General features: G+C 35.0%; 3 protein-coding genes across 3 annotated transcripts; all 3 read right to left on the bottom strand.

Annotated features, from left to right (window-relative positions):
• Positions 1-445: 445 nt before the first annotated feature.
• LOC132308206 (protein S40-7-like) lies at positions 446-1,338 on the bottom strand. Its single transcript, XM_059806258.1, has one exon. It carries the CDS (start codon positions 1,018-1,020, stop codon positions 541-543), a length of 480 nt encoding a protein of 159 aa, XP_059662241.1. The 5' UTR covers positions 1,021-1,338; the 3' UTR covers positions 446-540.
• A 9,582-nt stretch (positions 1,339-10,920) lies between these two features.
• On the bottom strand, positions 10,921-12,463 carry LOC132308281 (ATP synthase gamma chain, chloroplastic). Its single transcript, XM_059806322.1, has one exon. The coding sequence runs from the start codon at positions 12,318-12,320 to the stop codon at positions 11,190-11,192; it is 1,131 nt and encodes a 376-aa protein (XP_059662305.1). The 5' UTR covers positions 12,321-12,463; the 3' UTR covers positions 10,921-11,189.
• Positions 12,464-13,965: 1,502 nt separating this feature from the next.
• On the bottom strand, positions 13,966-17,557 carry LOC132308273 (pentatricopeptide repeat-containing protein At1g11710, mitochondrial). Its single transcript, XM_059806309.1, has 2 exons — positions 17,362-17,557; positions 13,966-17,248 (listed from the first exon to the last, which is right to left on the bottom strand). The coding sequence occupies exon 2, from the start codon at positions 17,209-17,211 to the stop codon at positions 15,211-15,213; it is 2,001 nt and encodes a 666-aa protein (XP_059662292.1). The 5' UTR covers positions 17,212-17,248; positions 17,362-17,557; the 3' UTR covers positions 13,966-15,210.
• Between the last annotated feature and the right edge of the window lie 3,646 nt (positions 17,558-21,203).

Here is a 21,203-nt window from a genome sequence, read left to right as displayed (position 1 = left end):
TAATTACAAGCTAATAACAGTAAAATGCAAAAGCAGCCAAAATATGCAGCATGCATGAAGATAAACCAATTCCTTTTCATATATATATATATATATATATATATTTTTTTTTGGGAAAGTCCTTTTCATATTTCGTGATACACATCTAGTGGGCAAAATTTCAGAGACTATCACAGATTTTTATTTATTTATTATTTTTTTTTTCAAAGGAGAAAGGACAGCTCTGATTTCTTCTAGAAACTTAATGCTCTAGCTCTACTCACCCAAGTTACATAACATGCCAAATACCAAATTCAAAAAATAAAATAACAGCAAAAAAAAAATTACTCCACAAATTAAGTACCCTTACCCATGATGGTCACACCATGACAACCACTAATCATGATCACTAGTAATCATGCCACAAAATGATAATGATGGTGGAGATTAATTTAAGCCATCATTTTAAGAACGATATTAATTTTACAGTCAAAGAGTTTGAACAATATACAAAGTCGAAGACTGGATACGGATCGTTCAAACTCTTAGGCCTCAATAACATTACTCTTCTAGGAAACCAGTCTTGGTTAAAACCGCATTCCTCACTTTGCTGAGGTCTCTTCCTTTGAGTGTCCTTCCAATCCCTTCACACATGGAGAAAGAAGAAACCTGACTTCTTGCAAGCTTCCTAGCTATATATTCATGTGGAGGCACCATTTCATCATCATCAACAACATCATAATAATCCCCATAGCCATAAACATCATCACCTTTCTTTGCAGTACTGTTTCTGTAAATCTTTGACCAGTCAGGAATGTTCAGAGGAGCTGATGACCCCTGAGCCATCTTGGCCTCACTGGTATTACTACTGCTCCTAATTGGGATCACTCTTGGAGCAGTAGGTAAGCGCCTCACTGATGAATCCTTGGAGGACTTCCCCTTCTTAGGGCTTGAATCTTCTCTCTCCTTCAAAACTCCCCAAACTACTTCTTCCAAATCTTCATCTCTCATTGACTTCCCAACACCATACCCATCTGCCATAGCTTACAAGAGAATGCTCAAAGCTTGAACAACACAAACCTACTTTCCAAAATATATGGATATACAAGGGAAAATGGAATTTTTTTTTTTTTTTTTTAAAAAAGAAGGAAAATAAGGGTGCAAGAGAATGAAATCAGAATAAAAAAGGAGAGCTCACAGAGATAAACCTGTAGGAGTACCAGAAACCAGAAAAGGAAAAGAAATTAAGCAAAAGGAAATGATGGGTTTCATCAGAATCTCGGTTCCCAATTTTTTCTTCTCATACTCTACCCGAAAATGGTTTGACAGTACTTACAGGTTTTTTTTTATTTATTGAAAGATGACAGTACTTAAAGGTTGGTTTCACAATTCACTACAAAATTGTTCAAAAAAAAAAAAAAACCCACAAAATCATGTGGCTCTGGTATAGCTAGAAGCTGTCATGGACTCATGAAACCATTTTTTGTGTTTTTTTTGTAGCCTTAGTAGAACATTGGGAATATAGAGATTTATTCTTGAAGTGGGGTTGACATTGAATCTGTTGAATTTCTGTGACGTCTGAAAAGACTGACTTTTGATTGGGAAAGGTGGAGAAGAACCATTGGTCTGACAAACCTTGCTGATTTCTGTAATCTTATCCTCTTATAACACTAATAAAAGCTTTCTTTCTGCATAGAGAGAAGATACATATATATACTATATATATATACAAGTACTTTTATAGGATGCCTGCGAGAGGGTGCTATTAATGGAGTAAAAGCACTTTGAGTTGGGTGGTGGAGGAAGCGCACTCAGAGATTTGTGGAGGTGGGTTTTTATTTGTTGATTTAACTGTGACTGAAGTTCTATTCATTCTTCAATGCTTCCTGGGTTTTGGGATTGTTGCTGAGAGCAGTGACGTGCACATACAATGTTATCTATTTATTATTTAAAAAATATAGTGTTATATAAGTTAAAAAATAATGATATGACATATATATATTTTTTTATTCACATATTTCATACTGTGAAATTCAATTATTTTATTTTTTATTTTATTAATTTAATTTAAAAATAAAATAAAAAATTTGAAGACAACCCAATAGGTACAATATAGCAGCAGCAGACAATTAAACAAAGAAAAAAATTTGTAGCGCATTCTCTAAAACCCACTCCATTTGTAAACAACCCAATAGATAGTCATTGTAGGCCTACAAAAAACACTTGTTTCTCCATACCGCCCTCCTCTCTCTCTACACTGACACACACTCCCTCTCAAACAACTTGCGCCACGAATGCTCTGAGAACTAATCACAAGGCATTGCAATTCAATGCACAGAGAGATAAATGCATATGAATATTGGGGCAGTCATGTGTCAGCCTGGTTAAGTGAGGGGTCCTCTCAACTCAAATCAGGCAACAATAAAATTTACAATACAGGATACATCCATGTGTTACTCTCGGTCAATAAACAATTATGAAAACTTTTAATAACTTTAAGGCAAAAAAGCATAAAACCCCCATCAAGTATTAGAAATTAGCATTTTACCTTCCTGAACTACAAAATCGAGCAAGTCAGTCCCTTAACTATCAGAAATGATCAATTTCACCTCCTGACAGTCCTTTCCAGCTCATTTCCAGTACCAGCATTGTACATTTACAAAAATGCCCATTATAATTAACATTTTAAAAAAAGCAAATAAAATAAAATTTGTAAAATACCATCAATACCCTCACAGTTATATACGGCTTATATTGGTAAAGTTACTTAGTGTAAACTCAAAATAGTGACTGAGTGGTTTTGAGTTCTTAGAGAAGAAAAGAGGAAAGGTCGCGATGCTAGGGTTTGTGAGTGTGACTGCGATTTAGGGGATCTGAAGTACGATTTCTAGGGTTTTGTTTGGTGAATTTTTGGATAGTGTTGAGGAAGAAGAAATTGTGTTTATGATAATCGATCGCGGAAGAAGGATATTGTTAGTACACCTTGAACTACAGAATCATAAGTGTTCTTATTATACCAAATGTTGATTTTTCTTTAAAAATTGTCACTTTATTTATTATTTTTGATGTTATTTTGATTAATTTTGTTTGGTACGGTTATTGAATAGAATGTTCCAATAATTTTCTAGGGTTTTTGACTTTGTGTATAAATAGTTTGTACTATGTGACCATTGAGATTTTGTTATAAAAGTGCGGTTTTTGTCTTTTGATTATTGGTAGGGTTTTTGAATCATTTCAAGCTGTTATGAGTTATTTGTTTTTTACTTTTTAAAACTCTGCGAGCACAATATTTGAGATACTGGCATGCATGAGCAATTTTTTTTTTTTTTTTTTTTTTTTTTTGTGTATTTAAACACTGCCCTTAGATCCATTAAAACTATGTTAGACCCCACTATCTGTTGTGTTGTGCTTTTGGGGTGTTTTTTTCTTGCTTTTGGTCAATGTATTGTAGTTGTTGTCACTGTCCTGTGAATAGATATAAAGGCATCCTTTACTATTGTTAGGTCATTGTCCTGTGCTTTTTGTTGTTCCCACTATGTTCCCTTTCAATTATTAGTTGCCTTGTATTTTATCATTTTTTTTATTTTATTTTTTTTTATAGATAATGCGTAGGTTTGTTACTCTAGAAGTTCATTCTGGAGGATTTTTTCTGTGCACACCCCTTAAGAGTTGTACAGGGGGCATTGTGACTTTGATTCATAATGTAAATCTTGATTTCTTAAGTTTATTTGATTTCAATGATGTGGTAAAGGATCTTGGGTATGATGAAAGGAGTCAATTATATTATAGGAATTCAATGGTGGCTAGTGATGAAGGGATTAAACAAATACTAAAAGATGAAGATGTATTGGGCTGCATTAATTGTCATCAGAGATTTGGTTTGGTTAAAATATTTATTATTTCTCCTAGTACTTCAATGGTTGATGATGTGGAAGAGGAAACAATCAATGAAGAGTGGGAAGATAAAATCCTAGAATGGGCTACTGAGGCAGCAAATGGTAATGTTGACCTACCAGTGAACAATGGTGAGGTGGAACAATTGACTGCTGAGGGATTATATGGTGTAACAGATGTGGAAAATGAAATGGGACATCAATCTGTTGACATAGAAGATGACATGGACCATGGGTATGTGGCTGAGATGGAAGATGATATAGGACTTGAACATGTTGACATGGAGCATGATAATGCTGCTAACATGGAAGATGACACAAGATATCAATCTGCTGAGGTGAAGCCTACTTTTGCTGATAGTGAACATGCTAATCCTGAAGTGGATCTTGATTTACATGACAGGGGATTCAATTTTTCTGACATTGAGTCAACATATGCTCCAAATGATGAGTTTCAAAGCTTAAAAGGTTCATCTGAAGATGATGATGAGAATGATGTTGGTAACCTACAGAATCCAAGAAGGGTTAATGCTTTTGAAGTGGGAAAGAAATATGAATTTATAACAAAGTTTAGAATGGACTTGAGAACTCATGCTATTAATGAGAAGTATGACATCAGATTTGTCAAGAATGAGGCAGAAAGAGTTACTGCTAGATGTGCTTCTAATTGTGGGTGGATGATACATGCATCCATCAACTCTGAAGATGGTAGTTTTGAGATAAAGACATTTAGATCAAATCACTATTGCTCTTACACTAAAATAAACAAGCAAACTTCTTCAAGTTTCTTGGCAAATAAATATATGAAAACCTTGAGGGATGAACCTAACTAGAAGACTGGTGCAATGAAGAAGGCAGCCTTAAGGGATTTGAATGTTATTGTTACACTATATAAGGTTTATAGGGCAAAGCTGAAGGCAAAGACATATATTCAGGGAACCATAGGAAACAATTCAGTAGAGCTAGAGACTGCTGTCATTTAGTTCAAGCCACAAACCCTGGGAGCATTGCAGTCACCACTGTTGACAGAGCAACACTGGAAAAACATGCAAGATTTGAAGGGTTATTCCTTTGCTTTGAAACAATGAGAAGAGGTTTCTTGGAAGGGTGTAGGCCATTCATTGGAGTGGATGGATGTTTTTTAAAAGGTCCTTATAAAGGCCAACTGTTAAGTGCAATTGGGAAGGATGCAGACAATGGGATTTTCCCTATAGCTATTGCTGTTGTTAGATTTGAAACAAAAGAGTCATGGAAGTGGTTCATGGAATAACTAGAGAAGGCTTTGGGTCTATTACATTGATTTACATTTATGTCTGATAGGCTGAAGGTATTTATTTAACTTTTAATTTTTTTTTTTTTTTTATGTTATGTTATGTATATTTGTTTGTATGTTCATTTAATTAATATTTATTTTTTTGTTTCTTTATTAAGGATTAATTGAGGTATTTGAAAACATGTTACATGGTTGTGATTATCAATTTTGTGTGAAGCACATATATGAAAATTTCAAAACAAGTTTAAGAGGTTGAAGTTGAGAAATGAGATGTGAGATGCATCACGTGCACTAACCGAGAGTGTATTCAAGTATCACATGCAGATTATAAAAGACATTGATAAGGATGCCTATGAGTGGCTTGAAAAGGTATCTCCTAGATTATGGTCAAGACATAAATTTGATGATAGTTCTAAGTGTGATTTGGTTGTCAATAATCTTTGTGAGACATAGAATGACAACATTGGTGATTCTAGGGATAAACCACTCATTACTATGTTGGAGTGGATTCGTGGTTATGTGATGCATCGCTTTCAATCCAGAAGGGAGTGAATGCAGAAGCAAACTGACTTGTTGTGCCCTAGTATAGCTACTGAATTCAATAAGTTGATAGATGACTCCAAACATTGTACTGCCAAAAAAGCTACTGCAGATATCTTTGAGGTTTATTATAAAGGTGTTAATGAGGGTGTTAACTTGGAAAAAAGAACGTGTAGTTGTCGGGAATGGGATGTAAAATGTATACCATGCATTCATGCCATTGCATGTATATCTTTAGAAAGGGGGCAACCTGAGCATTATGTGGACAGTTGTTATCATAGGGAGACTTATTTGAGGATATATAGCCCTATAATATAACCTATGCCCCTTAGGCAATTGCAAAAAGAATTTGGCACTGATCCTATACACCCACCCATTGTAAAACTTGTAATTGGAAGGCCTAAAAAAGCAAGAAAAAAGGCAACTGGTGAGGTTAATAAACTTGGTGTAGGTAGTAAGAAAAAAAAAAAAAACTGAAATGTGGTAAGTGTAGGGTAACAGGTCACAATACTAGAATATGCAAAGTAACTGAGGCAATACCTAAGACAAGAGGTCAAGTAAAAGTTAAAGGAGGTAGACCTCATCTGCCTGTTGTTTCTGGTATATTTGGTGTACTTCCAAACAATATAGATGTGGCTGCAAAAGAAAATGATGGGCTTCAAATAGGTTCTGAAAGTGCTGCAAGTTATGCAAGAGGAAGAGGGGTTGGGGTGCTGCAGGTTCTACAAGAAGAAGTGGGGCTGGAGGTGCTGCAAGAGGCAAAGTTGTACTTGATAATACAAGACAACTGCATGAGGTACAATGTTTAAATGACTTTCTATTTTCATAGTTTGTAAAATATGTTATACTAAGATACATATTTTTCTTGCATAGGTGACTTCAATACCATCAAGGTATGGGAATATGTTGAATAATTTGTCACAATCCTCATCAGTTGATCTGAATGTGTTATGGGGTAGTCAAGCATCATCATCATTAGGAAGGTATATCTCTTTTAAATAATTTCCATAGTAGTCATCATCTTCATCTCTTTTAATTGATTTTCATAGTAATTAAGCATCATCATAATCATCATCTTCATCTCTTTTCTTGTGGCAGACCCACTACAAAGGATCCAAGACTTTAGCCAACATTAGGGATAGATGGTGGCAGATAACTTTTTTTGGTGCAGCTCATGACTTATTAATGGAAAGGAACACCTTTTGTTTTTTGGTGTCTTTATGGTACTTTAGCTGTTTTTTGGTTTATGATACAATGGCAGTAAGTATACATTTTGGGTGCACTTATATCGATTTTATTGCTAAGTTTGATACAATGGCAGTAAGCAGGGGCGAGGCCAATTAAGGCCCAGAGGGGGCACGTGCCCCCACTCACTTTGCTCCAATCTACTATACATAGGTACATATTTTTGGTATATACATATACTTACATGGTAATTTTAAATAGTGCCCCCCCTCAAATTTTCTAATTTTCTAATTTTCTTTTGAAAAAAAAAAAAAAAAGGTTATATATATCCCTTCTTCAAGTATACAATATATTTTTCATTTCCTAATTTTTGTTTCCTTTTTCAAAAGAAATTCTTTTTTCACTTATGTATAATTATGTATTTTTCTATTTTTTTTAACTTATTTCTTTTTATCGATGAAATTTGTGATTGTATTTAATTAAAATATTATTAATTAATATTTTGATTCTTATATTTGTAACTATATTTTTTTTACAGTATTTATTTAGCATATTATTTTACAACTATTTTTTTCTTATTTGCCTTTTTGATTTAAAAAAATTATACTTCCTATTTGTCATATTTATTTATTTATTATTATTTTTTTAACAAATGCATTGTGCCCCCTCTGAAATAAAATCCTGACTCCGCCCTTGGCAGTAAGTATATATTTTGGGTGCACTTGTACTAATTAATTACTAAGTTTGATAAAATGGCAGTAAACTAGTATAGATTTTGAATACACTTGTATGGATTTTATTGCTAAGTTTGATACAATGGCAATAAGTATGATGTTGCTAAGTTTGTGCAGTGCTATGAGCACTATGTGGACTCTGTGTGTTATTGGTTTGTTTAGTTTTTTTTTATATGTGTCTTATGGTACAATGATTTATGACTCTGGTGCATGTGTAATTGCAGTTTGTATGTCTTTTATTATTTTGCTAGGTTACAGTGACTATGGTGCATTTCTTGTAGTTGTGTTACTATGCTATGTCGACTGTGTGTGTTAAGAGTTGGTATAGGTTTTGCAGTTTGTGTTACTATACTATATGTATATCATAGTACTACATGATAGATAAGAAACAATTGCTTCAATTATATTCATTAAAAAATATTCCATTACAATTATATATGATTTACTAACCATACAATGAACATCATAATACCACAAGATATAAATTCTAACATGAAAATTTTAAAATTAGTGATTACATTGTTTCTAGTCATGCTACTTGGTACAGGTTGTCACCCACAAAATTCATATTATCATTAATAGGTAAATGTTACACCTCTAAGTTCATATCTAAATTTCGCATCCCAACTTCTGCTCTTAAAGATGATATTCTTCTCATAGCCATCTCTCTTTCCATCTGGTTCCAATTAAAATCTCTTTGAACTTCATTGTGTTGGGGATCTATCCATCTCAAAAACTCATAACTCCTCATCGGATAACCTCCACATCCGTAGAACCTCCACCCTAAATTCGCCGTTGTTGTTGCTCTTCTCAAAGGAGATTTTATTCCACAATAGCAATATAATTCTTCAGGCATTCTATCACGATAAGATACATTATTCGAGTTTCTGGAGGTCCTAAATGGTTTCATATACCTACAAATAATTTGCACAACTTTATCAATATATGTTCACTATATAACTTTAAGAAAACACAAAATTTTATATTAAACAGTAAGCATATATCTACATATATATACGTAGAGAATATATATGATAATATATATATATGTAAAGTACAGAAATACTTATATATGTATGGATTATATATATATATATATATATAAAGTATAGAAATACCTTAACTTCTTCAACTGTGATGGAGGTTTTTTTTGTAGCACTTGGAGAGGGGAGCTGCTATTGGAGGAGGAAGAAATGAGGTTTGGAGTCCATTTATAGAGACAGGGCTACAATGGTCATATTGTAAGGGCAGTTACGAAATTATATCAAAAAGTAACTTCACGCGCTCCATCTGTGCCGGAAATGAGCCGGAAAGGACTGCCAGGGGGTGAAACTGATTATTTCTAATAGTTGAAGGACTGACTTGCTTGATTTTGTAGTTTAGGGAGGTAAAATGTTGATTTCTGATACTTAAGGGGAGTTTTATGCTTTTTTGCCTAACTTTAATAAGTACTTATGGTATCGTATCGTAAATTTTCTCACAATCAACATACTTTGAGTAATGCTACAAACAACCAGCTATACAGAATATAGTATTCAAGTAGTTATTAACAAAAATTGAATCTGAATTAAGTATCTCTTACAGTGTTTATTTCAATAATTGCCAAGTCAAATGGTAAAAATAAGCCGTTGCATTTCTATCATTTTTCAAAATAAATTCCTATATTGGCCCATTTTGTAATGACAAAACACAACCCGCAAATTCGAATTCAAAGTTGCCTCTATTTTTGCTTAAATATTAAAAAATTCCAGAGGCTAGTTAGATATGATCATATGAATATATGATGCCTATAGTGAGGTGAATTCAGTAATGGAAGTATTCTACATGTGTATAAGCGTGCAAGCTGAGTTAGTGGCACGAGTGAGAGTGTAGGACCACTCTTCTGAACTTCGATTTTATTCTCGGTTTTTTCAATAATACAAATCTTTTATTTCAATAATACTAATAGACTATGAGTATATTTTTGTTGATTTTGTTGTTTATTGTTTCTGAGTTTTTAGAAATGCTACTGATATTGTTACTCCATATGTTAGTAGTTAAATTTGAAAATCGTAGTAGTTGAATTTGAATGATACTGGCAGATTACGAAAACGCTCTTTGGAATCTTTGAATTTGAGATACATATATATATATATATATATATATATATATATATTATTCTTTGGATTTTATTTTAATCTCAAAAAGTAAAATCCACATGAATGAACACACAAGCAGATGGGAAGTGAAAACTGATCTAGGTTAGCAGAACCATACGAGAAGGCTTTTATATAGGGCCTTGTACACTGGGGTAGCCCTTTTTATCGTATCTACTCAAACATCTATCACAAATTGCATAATATTGCAACAAGAACCAGTGTAGCAGTCGCAACCTCAACTGTTACGAGCTTACACACCCACCCATGTTGTGGATGTATATGTTGGATAACAAGCTTACGAGCATGGTCTTACTTTGAAATGAAAGAAGACTTTCAGCTCCAAGTTTAACTCAGAAGTAATTCGCTTCTTTTGGAGTGTGAAGCAGTGTCAAACCCAAAATACCTAACAAGCATTATGAATGGATGAATGTTGTGTGTAGATGTGTGCATCTTTTATCACAACAGCCTCAAATTAATTGTGGCTTACGTGATAACATTTCAATTTTTTGAAGCCATAGAGTAAACAATCAGAATCTGACCATCAGAACAGCCTGGATTTGCCTGGCCTTTGAACCAAACACACACTGTTTGTTCCCTTCTATTATTTTTCAGTATGCAGTCACAACCTCAATTGTTGCAAGTGTAGCAGTCACAACCTCAAATGTTTCAAGCTAACAATATTGTGAATTCTTTTGCTTGTTTTTGCAGAGTTTTCAAGGTGTGATCTTCCAATTCCTCTTTATAAGAATTACTCTAGAAAAATTGTTCACATTTTTCTTAGTATAATTCTCTTTGAGAGATTCTATAGAACATTACGGGAATTGTTGAGAATGGCAACAGATAATATAGAAGAGCAAGTTTCATACAAATGCATTTCAATTTTTAGACAACACATCACATTGGCGACATCAATCCATGGAAATCCATATAATCTTTGTCTTAATTGCGCGCATACACACCTATTTTTTATGCATAGATTGTGAATGGATGTATGTTGTGTGTAGATGTGTATATTTTGTCACGATGGCCGCAAATTACTTGTGGCTACGTGATAAAGATTTAAATTTTTGAAGGCCACAGAACACAAATAACCAGAATCTGACCATGGCAATAGCCTAGAATTGCAAGGGACAATTTATAAGCAAATTAAAACCAAAAACAGACCGAATCTGTAGGTGTGAGAACTCCAAAACAATATAAGTATTATATATATGAGGGGTAAAATTCAACATACAAAGATGGTAAGGAATGCACCATAGTGTTCCAAGACACTAATTGGTTCTCCTTGTGCATGATGAAGTTTGTAGAAGAAGTTGAGAATTACAAGTAAAAAGTGTCTAATGAGTACTCTAATCTTCATAATTGCAATTGAATGAATACAGAAACGCACACAAAATTACCTCCAGAGAAGAAGCAGAGTCATGGGGGAGGAGACAAGAAACTATACTTAGACTAAAGCATCGGCTCCAGAAACAATCTCCAATATTTCGCCTGTGATCTTCGCTTGGCGCTGCCTATTGTAGACTCTTGACAGGTTCTTCTTCAATTCAATGGCATTGTCGGTTGCATTGCTCATGGCACTCATCCTAGCAGCAAGCTCACTCGCCAGAGACTCCTGCAATGCTCTCAGGATTTGGCTGTTCAAGTATAGAGGCAACAGGGCATCAAGAATCTGAACAGGGTCCTGCTCGAATTGCAAGATAGGCGAAAACTCGACTGTCTCAGTCCTCATAACATCTCTCTCCACTGTCAGCTTCCCTTCTCTTGTGGTCAGCCTAAAGAACTCATCTTCAGCTGCATCAACACAATTCCCATTCACATCACATATCTCTCCCTTTGGAGATAATGGAAGCAGGGTATGGATCACCGGTTCGGATTTCACCAACGACACGAATTTGGTGTACAGAAGCTCCACCTTATCAACCTCTTCACTGATAAAGAGTGAAAAGACATCGTCTGCAATAGCTTGAGCTTCTTTAGCAGTGGGAAGATTACCGCCTTCAAGAAACCTGTCCACCGGAATGTAAGGCCTACGAAGAAAATAAGAGTTACCCTTTTTACCAACACTAATCACAGTGTAATCAAGGCCAAGATCCTTGAGTTGCGCGATCCTGGCTTCAGCTTTTTTGATGAGATAATTGTTGAAACCGCCACAGAGACCGCGATCACCGGTGATGACAACCAAAGCTACCTTCTTCACCGGCCTCACATTGGTCAGAGGCACGTCTACGTCGTCGGTTTGGAGCTGCTCATTGATGTTGTAGAGAACTTCAACAAGAGTTTCCGAGAAGGGTCTGCCGTTGACCACAGCTTCTTGTGCTCTACGCACTTTAGCAGCAGCCACAAGCTTCATGGCTTCAGTAATTTTCTGGGTGTTGGTGACCGAGGAAATACGCTCGCGAAGCTCGCGAAGACCGCAGTGAATTGGGTTCACTGAGGATGATCGAGAGGGGCTGGAAGTGGATGAATTGTGGGTTGGAAGCTGAAAAGGGCTAATGAAAGAGCGAAAAGAGAGTGAAGAGTAGTCTGAGAGAGAAGGTTTTGAAGAGACCCAAAGTCCTAGATTTGAGCAAGACATGGTTACAGTGTAGCTTATTGGGCTATGAAGGTATTATTAACTATGGAGGAAGAGAAGAGAAGAGAAGAGAAGAGGAGAGGGTATGTTGTGCTTCAAGTGTCTTTGCATTCAATCTTATCTCGTGTGTGTTGTTGTCGTGGGGTGTGTTTTATTGGTATGGAGGAAAGGAGTGAAATGAGAGGTGGAGAGAGAGAGAGAGTACTTGGATGAGGTTTGGGATAAGGATTTTGACCATTGGTTATTGTGGTGCAGAGAGATAAACTATGGTTTGGAAGTGGAATGTAGATTGGCAAAAGGAAAACCATCTTAACATATAATCTTGTGACTTGCAAAAGAATATATACAAAATTACACACACACACACACACACACATAAATTAGGAGTATATAACTTGCGGCCTTGTGTTGATATAAGGGCTCACATAGACCCTATATTTTGTGTTACTTATTGCCTTGCTGGCGGTTGGGATATGCGGCTATACGATTCTGATCCTTTATGCCCAGATTTTATGTTAGTGGATTTATCTTCCCTTCAATTTTTCACACTTCGGCCAGGGGTTTTAATTAAGTAATTCACGTGATTAAAAAATAATAATAGTAAATAAAGACTAACACAATTCTGCTAATGTTTGGAGAGGGTCAGATGTTAAAAAAACCTTACTTTCGCATGTCAACGTATTGTTTTATTGTTTTGAACTCTTGATCATTTTTCTTGTTTTAAACTCGTGATCACTTTTCTTGTTTCGAACTTGTGAGGATAAGATGTAAACAACCTTATTTCTGCATGTCAACACTTCCACATGTCAACAGATTGTTTTCTTGTTTCCAACTCTTTGATCACTTTTCTTGTTTCGAACTCATGACTTCCAACGGAAGAGTAATTCGCTTGATCACTAAAAAAGTATTATGGCAAATGTTAAAAATTAACAAATAGAAAGAAAATGCCAATTGGTTCGACACCTCCTGGGTGCAGGGGCGGAGCCAGGAATTCGTTTCAGGGGGGCGCCATATTAAAGAGGATAAATTATATATATATATATATTTTTCAAAGGAATAGTGCTGCAAGACATTAAGCCGAAAAATAGAACTGTAATAATGGTGAAATAATAACATTTAATAATTTTAAAAACAAATTTAAAAAAAAATTGGAAACAAAAAATACAGACCTTAAGAGTCCTACCAAACTTTGAAGAAAAAAAAAGTTTGAATAAAGGAATGTAATTTTTTTTTTTTCATAAAAAAGAAGAAGAAGAGGAGGAGGAAGAGGAGGAGGAGTAAGAATGAAAAGGAAGGAAAAATTAAAGATATTTTTAAAAAATAATTATTTTAGTGGGCATTTTTGTAAAATTTTATAAATTATAGGCCTATTTGCAATAAAAATTAATTGGCCCAAGGGTAAATAATTATTTCAGGGGGCATTTTTCACTTTTTTATAAATTATTGAGCTATGTGTAATAAAAATTAATGGCCGTTTTCTAGAAAAAAATTATTTTAGGAGGGACCCCATGTTTCAAACAATTCCTTGAGGAGGGTGTGAGTATAAACTAAAAAAAGAGAGGAGGACAGCCCCCCCCCCCCCCCCCCCCCCTATGCTTCAAACAATTCCTTTAGGAGGGTGTGAATATGAATAAATAAAATAAATAAATAAATAAATAAGGAAAATGCCAATTTGGAACCCAACAAAATGGCTTACAGTTAGCCGATAGCAAATCTTTTGGCTCTATCTAACAAATCCAAGAGAAAATGCTGATTTGGAAGATGCCAATTAGGAGGGAAATCCTAAAAAAAAAATTGTCTAAAATTGTAAACTTCTCAAACAGTGTTACTTTGAAGTTGAAATACAATTAGGAGAAAAGTCCACTGCCTGAAGGTATGCTTCTCTCATTCTTACCAATTCTTTGAGGATGTGCCAGACAAAGTAAAATAACCCTTCCATGAACTAACTCCCAGAGGAATTTGCCAATAACAGAGCATGCATGAATCAGGCAAGTTGTTTGATTAGCAACAAAAAGGAAACCCATCTCTCTAACCACATACATACACAAAATATAACACAATGCAGCAAAAAACAGACAAACAGTGAGAACTGCAGGATTTCTGTTAGGGATAAATCTAAATTACACATGTATCTGGTATCAACTTTAGAGAAGATAGACATCTGATTTATAATTTATAATGATCTATATGATCCGAGTAATAAGAGGCCGATTATGGCACTTAAAATGACAGCACATGTTGAATATGAAGGCCTAAACACTGCTACTAACGGCACTCTCCCATCTTCTGAGAAAAATGCCACCACTCTTCTTTGAGGCTTTTATTGATCCATTTCTTCAGCAGTTTCCCGTAATTGTTTTTTTCTCTTGATTCCTATATTCTTTATATTCGTCATGACAAGACAGTCATAGCACAAATGAGGACAGTACAGGAAGAAGTCAACTTATGAGGGGTGATTTGATACAATTGAAGGCGCTCCAAGAACAAGTAGAAATTCAAAAGAAGTGGAGTCCAGTAATCAGCTAAAGAGTTTATAAAAAGATGCTAACAACAGATTCAATTAACAGGAAGAAGCTGATCTTGTAATGGACATGATGCAAACATAGAAACTCAACCTCTAAACTACCTCCCAAATTTCTGAGTATAGCACATTGAGACCATGAATTCAAGGCAACTTTCTCTAAAAATATGCAAACGTTTTGGTTGATTTAATCAGAACTTGAAAAGTAGAAACTCGATGCATTTTGAGAGAAGAAAAGGTACATACTTAGGATATAGATACAAACTGGCTGAAGGAGATATGCATCATTCCCTATCTGACTGATTGGCTCATCCTTTACCGGACCAATTTGGAGCATGCTCGAACAAGAATGCTAATATGAATGTAAATACATCAGGCAATGTTGAGTAAGCAGTCAGTTTGTCTTGTGGGCTCCACACTTTCTTCTCTAATAAGCGGGCTAACAATGGCCTTGTATGTTTGACTATCAGGAATTGTACCATTAAGCACCAGATGGTCATGCATTTCAACTACTTCCTCTGAACTTCTGTTCTTGCTGATATTCGTAAGAAGAGTTGTGTATGTAACAAAATCTGGATCCAAAGACTGAAGGACCATCAGCTCCGTAAGCTCCTTTGCTTGCTCAATACACCCAAACTTGCACAAAAAGTTGATCATAATATTGTAAGTAACTCTATTCATTGAAATCCTTTCCTTCCTCATTTCTGAAAACAAATCTAATGCATTTTCAATCTTTCCACTGAGACAATATCCATATAACAAAGTGTTGTAAGTTATAATATCTAATGATACACCCATCCTCCGTAATTCATCAACCAAAAGTTTAGCTACATCTACTGATACCTCTTTGCATAGACCGTCTATGATTGAATTGTATATTACCAAGTTAGATCTTTTCTCCACCTTTATCATATCATCATAAGCCTGAACTGCACTTTCTATGTTCCCTTCTTTGCAGTGCCCATCAATCAAAGTACCATATGTGACAAGGTCAGGAATCAAACCCCTGATGAACATGCTGCCCAACAATTGCTTTGCTCCTGCTATATTCTTGTTTTCAACAAGATAATTTATTAGAATATTGTGTGTAAAAGCATCCTCAACAAGATTCTTTTCTACAATCCACTTGTGATATTTAATAGCTTCATTCATGTATCCATTTTCGCAAAGACCCTTCATGAGAATAGAGTAAGTGAATCGATCAGGGCAGATCTTATTATTAATCATGTCAGACAATAAAAAGGAAGCTCCTGCCGTATCTCTTTCCATGTAAAGCTGATGGATTAGTGTATTATAAACCACCGCATTCGGCACCACACCCCTTCTCACCATATCATCACACAAACTAAATGCTTCCTCCAAACTCCCATTTCTCGAATACCCATCAATCAAAGTTGCATATGTCCTTACATTGGGCTCGATACCCGTCTTAACCATTTCATTCTGAATTTCCTCTGCATGTTCCAGTCTCCCTAATTTGCAGCAAGCTTTGATAAGACAATTGTAAGTAACTGGGTTGGGCATAACACAATCCCCTGACATGACTCCCATCTTCTGAACAAGCTTCAAAGCAAGATCAATATCCCCCATCTTGCAGGCTCCATCTATGAGCATGTTGAAAGAAACAATATTCGGTACAATTCCACCCTTCAACATCCCATAAAACACTGAAAGTGCTTCAGGCAATTTACATTCTTTACAAAGAGCATAAATAACCAAATTAAAAGTATTCACATTTTCAAAATACCCATAGGAAATCATTTCCTTGTACACCTTCCAAAATCTTCCAACCTCATCCAACTTCAAAAGATGGTTCAATAAGTTGTTCCATGCATGGATAGAAACCCAACAACCCTCTATTCTCAACTTCTTAATCACTTCAAATGCACCCTCAGTGACCCCAATTTGAGTACAAGCCCTAATTAGAGCATCAAACACTGCGGGACTCGACACACACGCCTCATAACTACAAACCAAACCTTCCAAAACCTCCAATGGAGAATAACCCATTGTTTGCATCAAGTTCTTCATCAAAGACAAGGCATCGTCAAATCTCCTACAATTCACCACCACATGAATAATAGTACAACAAGATTCTAATGAGTGAGAAAACCTTTTGTACTCTCCAACCCAACTGAAAAATTCCAAAGCTAGCTCCGGCGAGGTTCGAAACTCACGAACAACGCGACTCACTATTGAATTTGTGAGACTCGACGATATTTGATCCAGATATTTCCATTTTCTTTGCCTCAAATTGACACAAATGGCTTTGAAAACAATATCTTCAGTGTTTGGGTTCGAGAATTGCTTACCCACGTGAAAACCTCGAGCAAAAAGATGACCTCTTTTTGATAAAAACAGGCTCAAAATCATCAAAGAATAAAACCCAATTCATCAATTTGATTAATTCCTGCAAAAAAATGATTGAAGGACGAAAAACCCAAATCAGCGCAGCATCAGATAAACCCTTCTGTGCAAGAAATGTATATATATAATAGTATAAGAAGATGCAGAGACCAATACTTGAGTATCTAAAGAACCCCAAAAGTTTCTCACTTCCAATTGCCGTGGTGAAGGGATTCGCTGAAAACGTATCATGAAACCCTAGAATGGCGAAAAATATTCAAAATTAGGGGAGTTTCCAAAACGACGACGAAATAATGGGGCAGCTTTGTTTAACTAGTCGTATTGGAAGAGTCAATAACACTTTCTCGATCAAACGATTGAGGTGAGTTTATAGAAATACTTTCATAAAATCATTTTAGCAAGGGTGAAGTGTTAGTATTAAATAAATAAAAAATAAAAAGGGGATATTTTACCTGGTGTTAAAAAAATAAAAAAAAATAAATAAATGGTAATAAGAATATTTTATCTGTTAAAAATAAATAAAGAAATAATTAAGAACATTTTTTCGATTTCAAAATTGAAATATAAACTGTACTTAAAACAAAATAAAATAAAATAAAAAGAACTTATTTCATTAAACAATGATGATCAAGAATATTTTGGAATTTTAATTATAACAAAAAATATTGGTCAAAATTAAAAGTCCAGGACAATTTACACATATTTTTAATTGTTAGGAATTTATATCCATATACTTAAATATCAAGGTTGTTATTTTGTATTTTTTTTTTTTTTTGTAAAGTACAGCAACACTCCCTCAGGTTTGCCAAAAGAACATACAAGTGAAACTTACTAGTTTTTTGGACAAAGACATCCCTTGAAGTTTCAAAAATGGACAAAGACACCCCTGACATGAAAAATTGACCAAATTACCCTTTGATAATAAATTAGACCAATCTACCCTCATGAATAATTTATGCATAAAAGAAATAAAAAAAATAAAAAGCAATCTCTTCCCCTCCACCATTCCATTGCCACCAGCCCACCACACTAAGCCACACATATATATAGGGGTTCAAATTACACACACATATATATACCCACAAATTTTTGTATAGCAAAACCCAACACTACAAAATCCAAACAATATGAAATTGGGTCTTTTGATTAGGTGCTCAATTGGATACCTGCAATTTCAGACAACCACCCACCCAGCTCTATCACCCAATCTGACAAAATCCAAATTCAACAACATGGGCTAAAAGAATGTATGTAAGTTGTTGATCAAAATCCCTAATCCTTTGATTTTGATGATAACAAATCAATAATGATGTGTTTTTCTAATGGTTTAAATGAGTTTTAATGCAAGGAAAAAGAGAACCTGTTTTAGAAAGAGTGGAAGGGACTTCAAGTCATCATGTGGTCTCCCATAGCATCAAGAGGTTGCATATGCTCTTCTATATGATCATCTCACTATAAATGTACAGTCAAATTATTTCAAATGAAATCCAAAGAGTCAATATTTGCTCTTGATCATCTTCAAAAGAAAAAAGCCTAAAACTCAAAAGTCAAGCAGCACATGTCGACCGGTTTGGTACAACATGTCGACCGGTATCTAGGCAGTGACAAAATTCCAAGTTGAAGTCACACATGTCGACCGGTTTGACACACATGTCGACCGGTATCTACGCAGTAGCAAATGTCCAAATTGAGCTCAGTACACGTCGACTGGTTCAGCGTACACATTAACAGAATCATGAAGAACACGTCGACCGGTTTGCAGCACATGTCAACCGATTTACAGCACATGTCGACCAGTTTATTCTACATGTCGACCGGTTTGGTCGCAGGTCTGCAGATTCAAATTTGTAACGGTTATATCTTCATTTAATGCTCTCATTTACCTACAACAGCTCTATTGAATTCGAGATATCTACAAATAGAAAATGTTGGAGCTCAAAGAAACATAACACACAAGTGAGAATACTCAAGGTGATCATTCAAGAGCATTCAAAGAGCCTGAAATTCAGATCTGAGCTTTTACTTCTCATTTTCTTTCTCATATCAGTTCAGAGACTAGAGCTTCATTTATTTCATCTACTTACTTTAGTGTGAGAATTATCCTTGTAATATCTTCCATAAAGAAAGAGAGAGAGAGAGAGAGAAACATTATTGTAATCTTCATTTTCATATCTCTACTATCTTATAAGGGTTGGTGTGACCCAAAACTAAAGCTTAGGAGAAAGGTGTTCTCCAAGCAAGGAAGTGAAGCGTAGTTGTGCTTCAATTGACAGTTTGCTCTCCACCATTAAGGAAGAGCTTTAGTGATTTTGGAAAGTCTCAAGGGAGGACCAAGAGCCAAGGAGTAGGAACTTCCGAATCTCGCTAAATCGCCGAGTCACTGTTTGCATTTCTCTATCTCTATCCTTTTTAATTGCATCTATTTTGCTCGAATATTTTTATTGTGTATTGCATTATATGTTGTTGAAGATAAATTTATAAACATTGGCCATTGACTCTATTCACCCCCCTCCTCTAGAGTCAATTAGTGACTAACAATTGGTATCAGAGCCTAATCTCTAGAAAAAGATTTAACCATCTTAGAGAAAGATCATGGCAAATACAATGTTTCACCAAGAAGGTCAATCTAACAATAGACATCCATGGTTTGATGGAAGTGACAACAATTATTGGAAAATCAAAATGAGAGCATTCCAAAGAGGCATAGACATAGATGTTTGGAAAGCCACCGAACAAAGAGACCATGTTCCAACCAAAATAGTAAATGGTGAAAATGTTTCAACACCCGATATTGAATGGACCCTTAATGACCGTAGACTTGTACAATGCAATGTCAAGGCCATTACAAATCTTTATTGTGCCTTAAGCAAAGACGAATTCAATAGAATTTTGGATTGCGAAACGGCTAAAGAAATTTGGGATAAACTTGAAGTTACCTATGTAGGTACTAGCCATGTTAAGGAATCCAAAATGAATATGCTCGTACATAAATATGAACTTTTTACCATGAATGGCAAAGAAACTATTAGTGAAATGTACTCTCGTTTTACTAACATTGTGAATCCTTTGAAGGCTCTTGGAAAGTCATACACATCATCTGAGAATGTGAGAAAAATTTTTAGGTCATTGCCTAAGAATTGGGAAACAAAGAAGACCGTCATCCAAGAAGCCAAGAATCTTAACACACTTCCCATAGATGAACTCATTGGTTCATTGATGGCATATAAACTTGAAATGAATGATAGAGATGAAGAAAATGAGACTCAAAAGAAAGACATTGCTCTTCAAGCTTCTACCAAAGAAGTCACAATTGATAAGGCTCCCAATGATGATGAAGAAGAAGAAATTGCCCTCATTACCAAAACCGTGAGAAAAGTCCTTCAAATGAAGAAGTTTTAAAAGTGCAACAATATTAAAAGAAGTGGCTCATCTAATGAACAAGGAAAAAGAGAAGCACCTACATGCTTTCATTGTGGAAAACCGGGGCATTTCAAATCCGATTGATATGCTTACAAAAATGAGAAGGAAAGGAAAAAGAAAGGCAAAGCCATGAGAGCTACATAAGAGGATGATGATTCAAATGGATCTGAAAGTGACGATGAATTCAACGAATTGGTTAATCTTTGTCTCATGGCCAATGAAGATGAGGTAAACTCTAATCATGACTTATTTGACTTAGAAATTACTTATGATGAATTGGTTGATACACATAACTATTTGCTAGATGCTTTTAAAGAATTACATGATGAATTAGGTAAAATGGTTCAAAAATGTGCTAGTCTTAGAAGAGAAAAACTCATCATTTCTCAAAACTTTAAAAAATCTCAACTTGAAAATGAAACTTTGAAAAAGGAAAAAGAACTTGCTAAAGAAAAGGCCTCAATTGAGTTAATTGCTGAAAATGAATCATTGAAAGTCATTATTGAGGATCAAGTTGAAACCTTAGCTAAATTCACAAAAGGTAGAGAAAATTTGAACCTCTTACTTGGAAAACAAAG

This window comes from Cornus florida, unplaced genomic scaffold (assembly GCF_030987335.1).
Source record: "Cornus florida cultivar Cherokee Brave unplaced genomic scaffold, ASM3098733v1 CherokeeBrave_3.0.0_Hap2_Chr01, whole genome shotgun sequence".
NCBI lineage: Eukaryota > Viridiplantae > Streptophyta > Magnoliopsida > Cornales > Cornaceae > Cornus > Cornus florida.
Note: the sequence above shows the minus strand (reverse complement) of the source record. Positions and strands in the feature narration are given on the sequence as shown.

Bases quoted from the DNA above. Each gene is read 5' to 3' on its own strand.
- LOC132308206 (XM_059806258.1), bottom strand. From the start codon at position 1,020: ATGGCAGATGGGTATGGTGTTGGGAAGTCAATGAGAGATGAAGATTTG.
- LOC132308281 (XM_059806322.1), bottom strand. From the start codon at position 12,320: ATGTCTTGCTCAAATCTAGGACTTTGGGTCTCTTCAAAACCTTCTCTC.
- LOC132308273 (XM_059806309.1), bottom strand. From the start codon at position 17,211: ATGATTTTGAGCCTGTTTTTATCAAAAAGAGGTCATCTTTTTGCTCGA.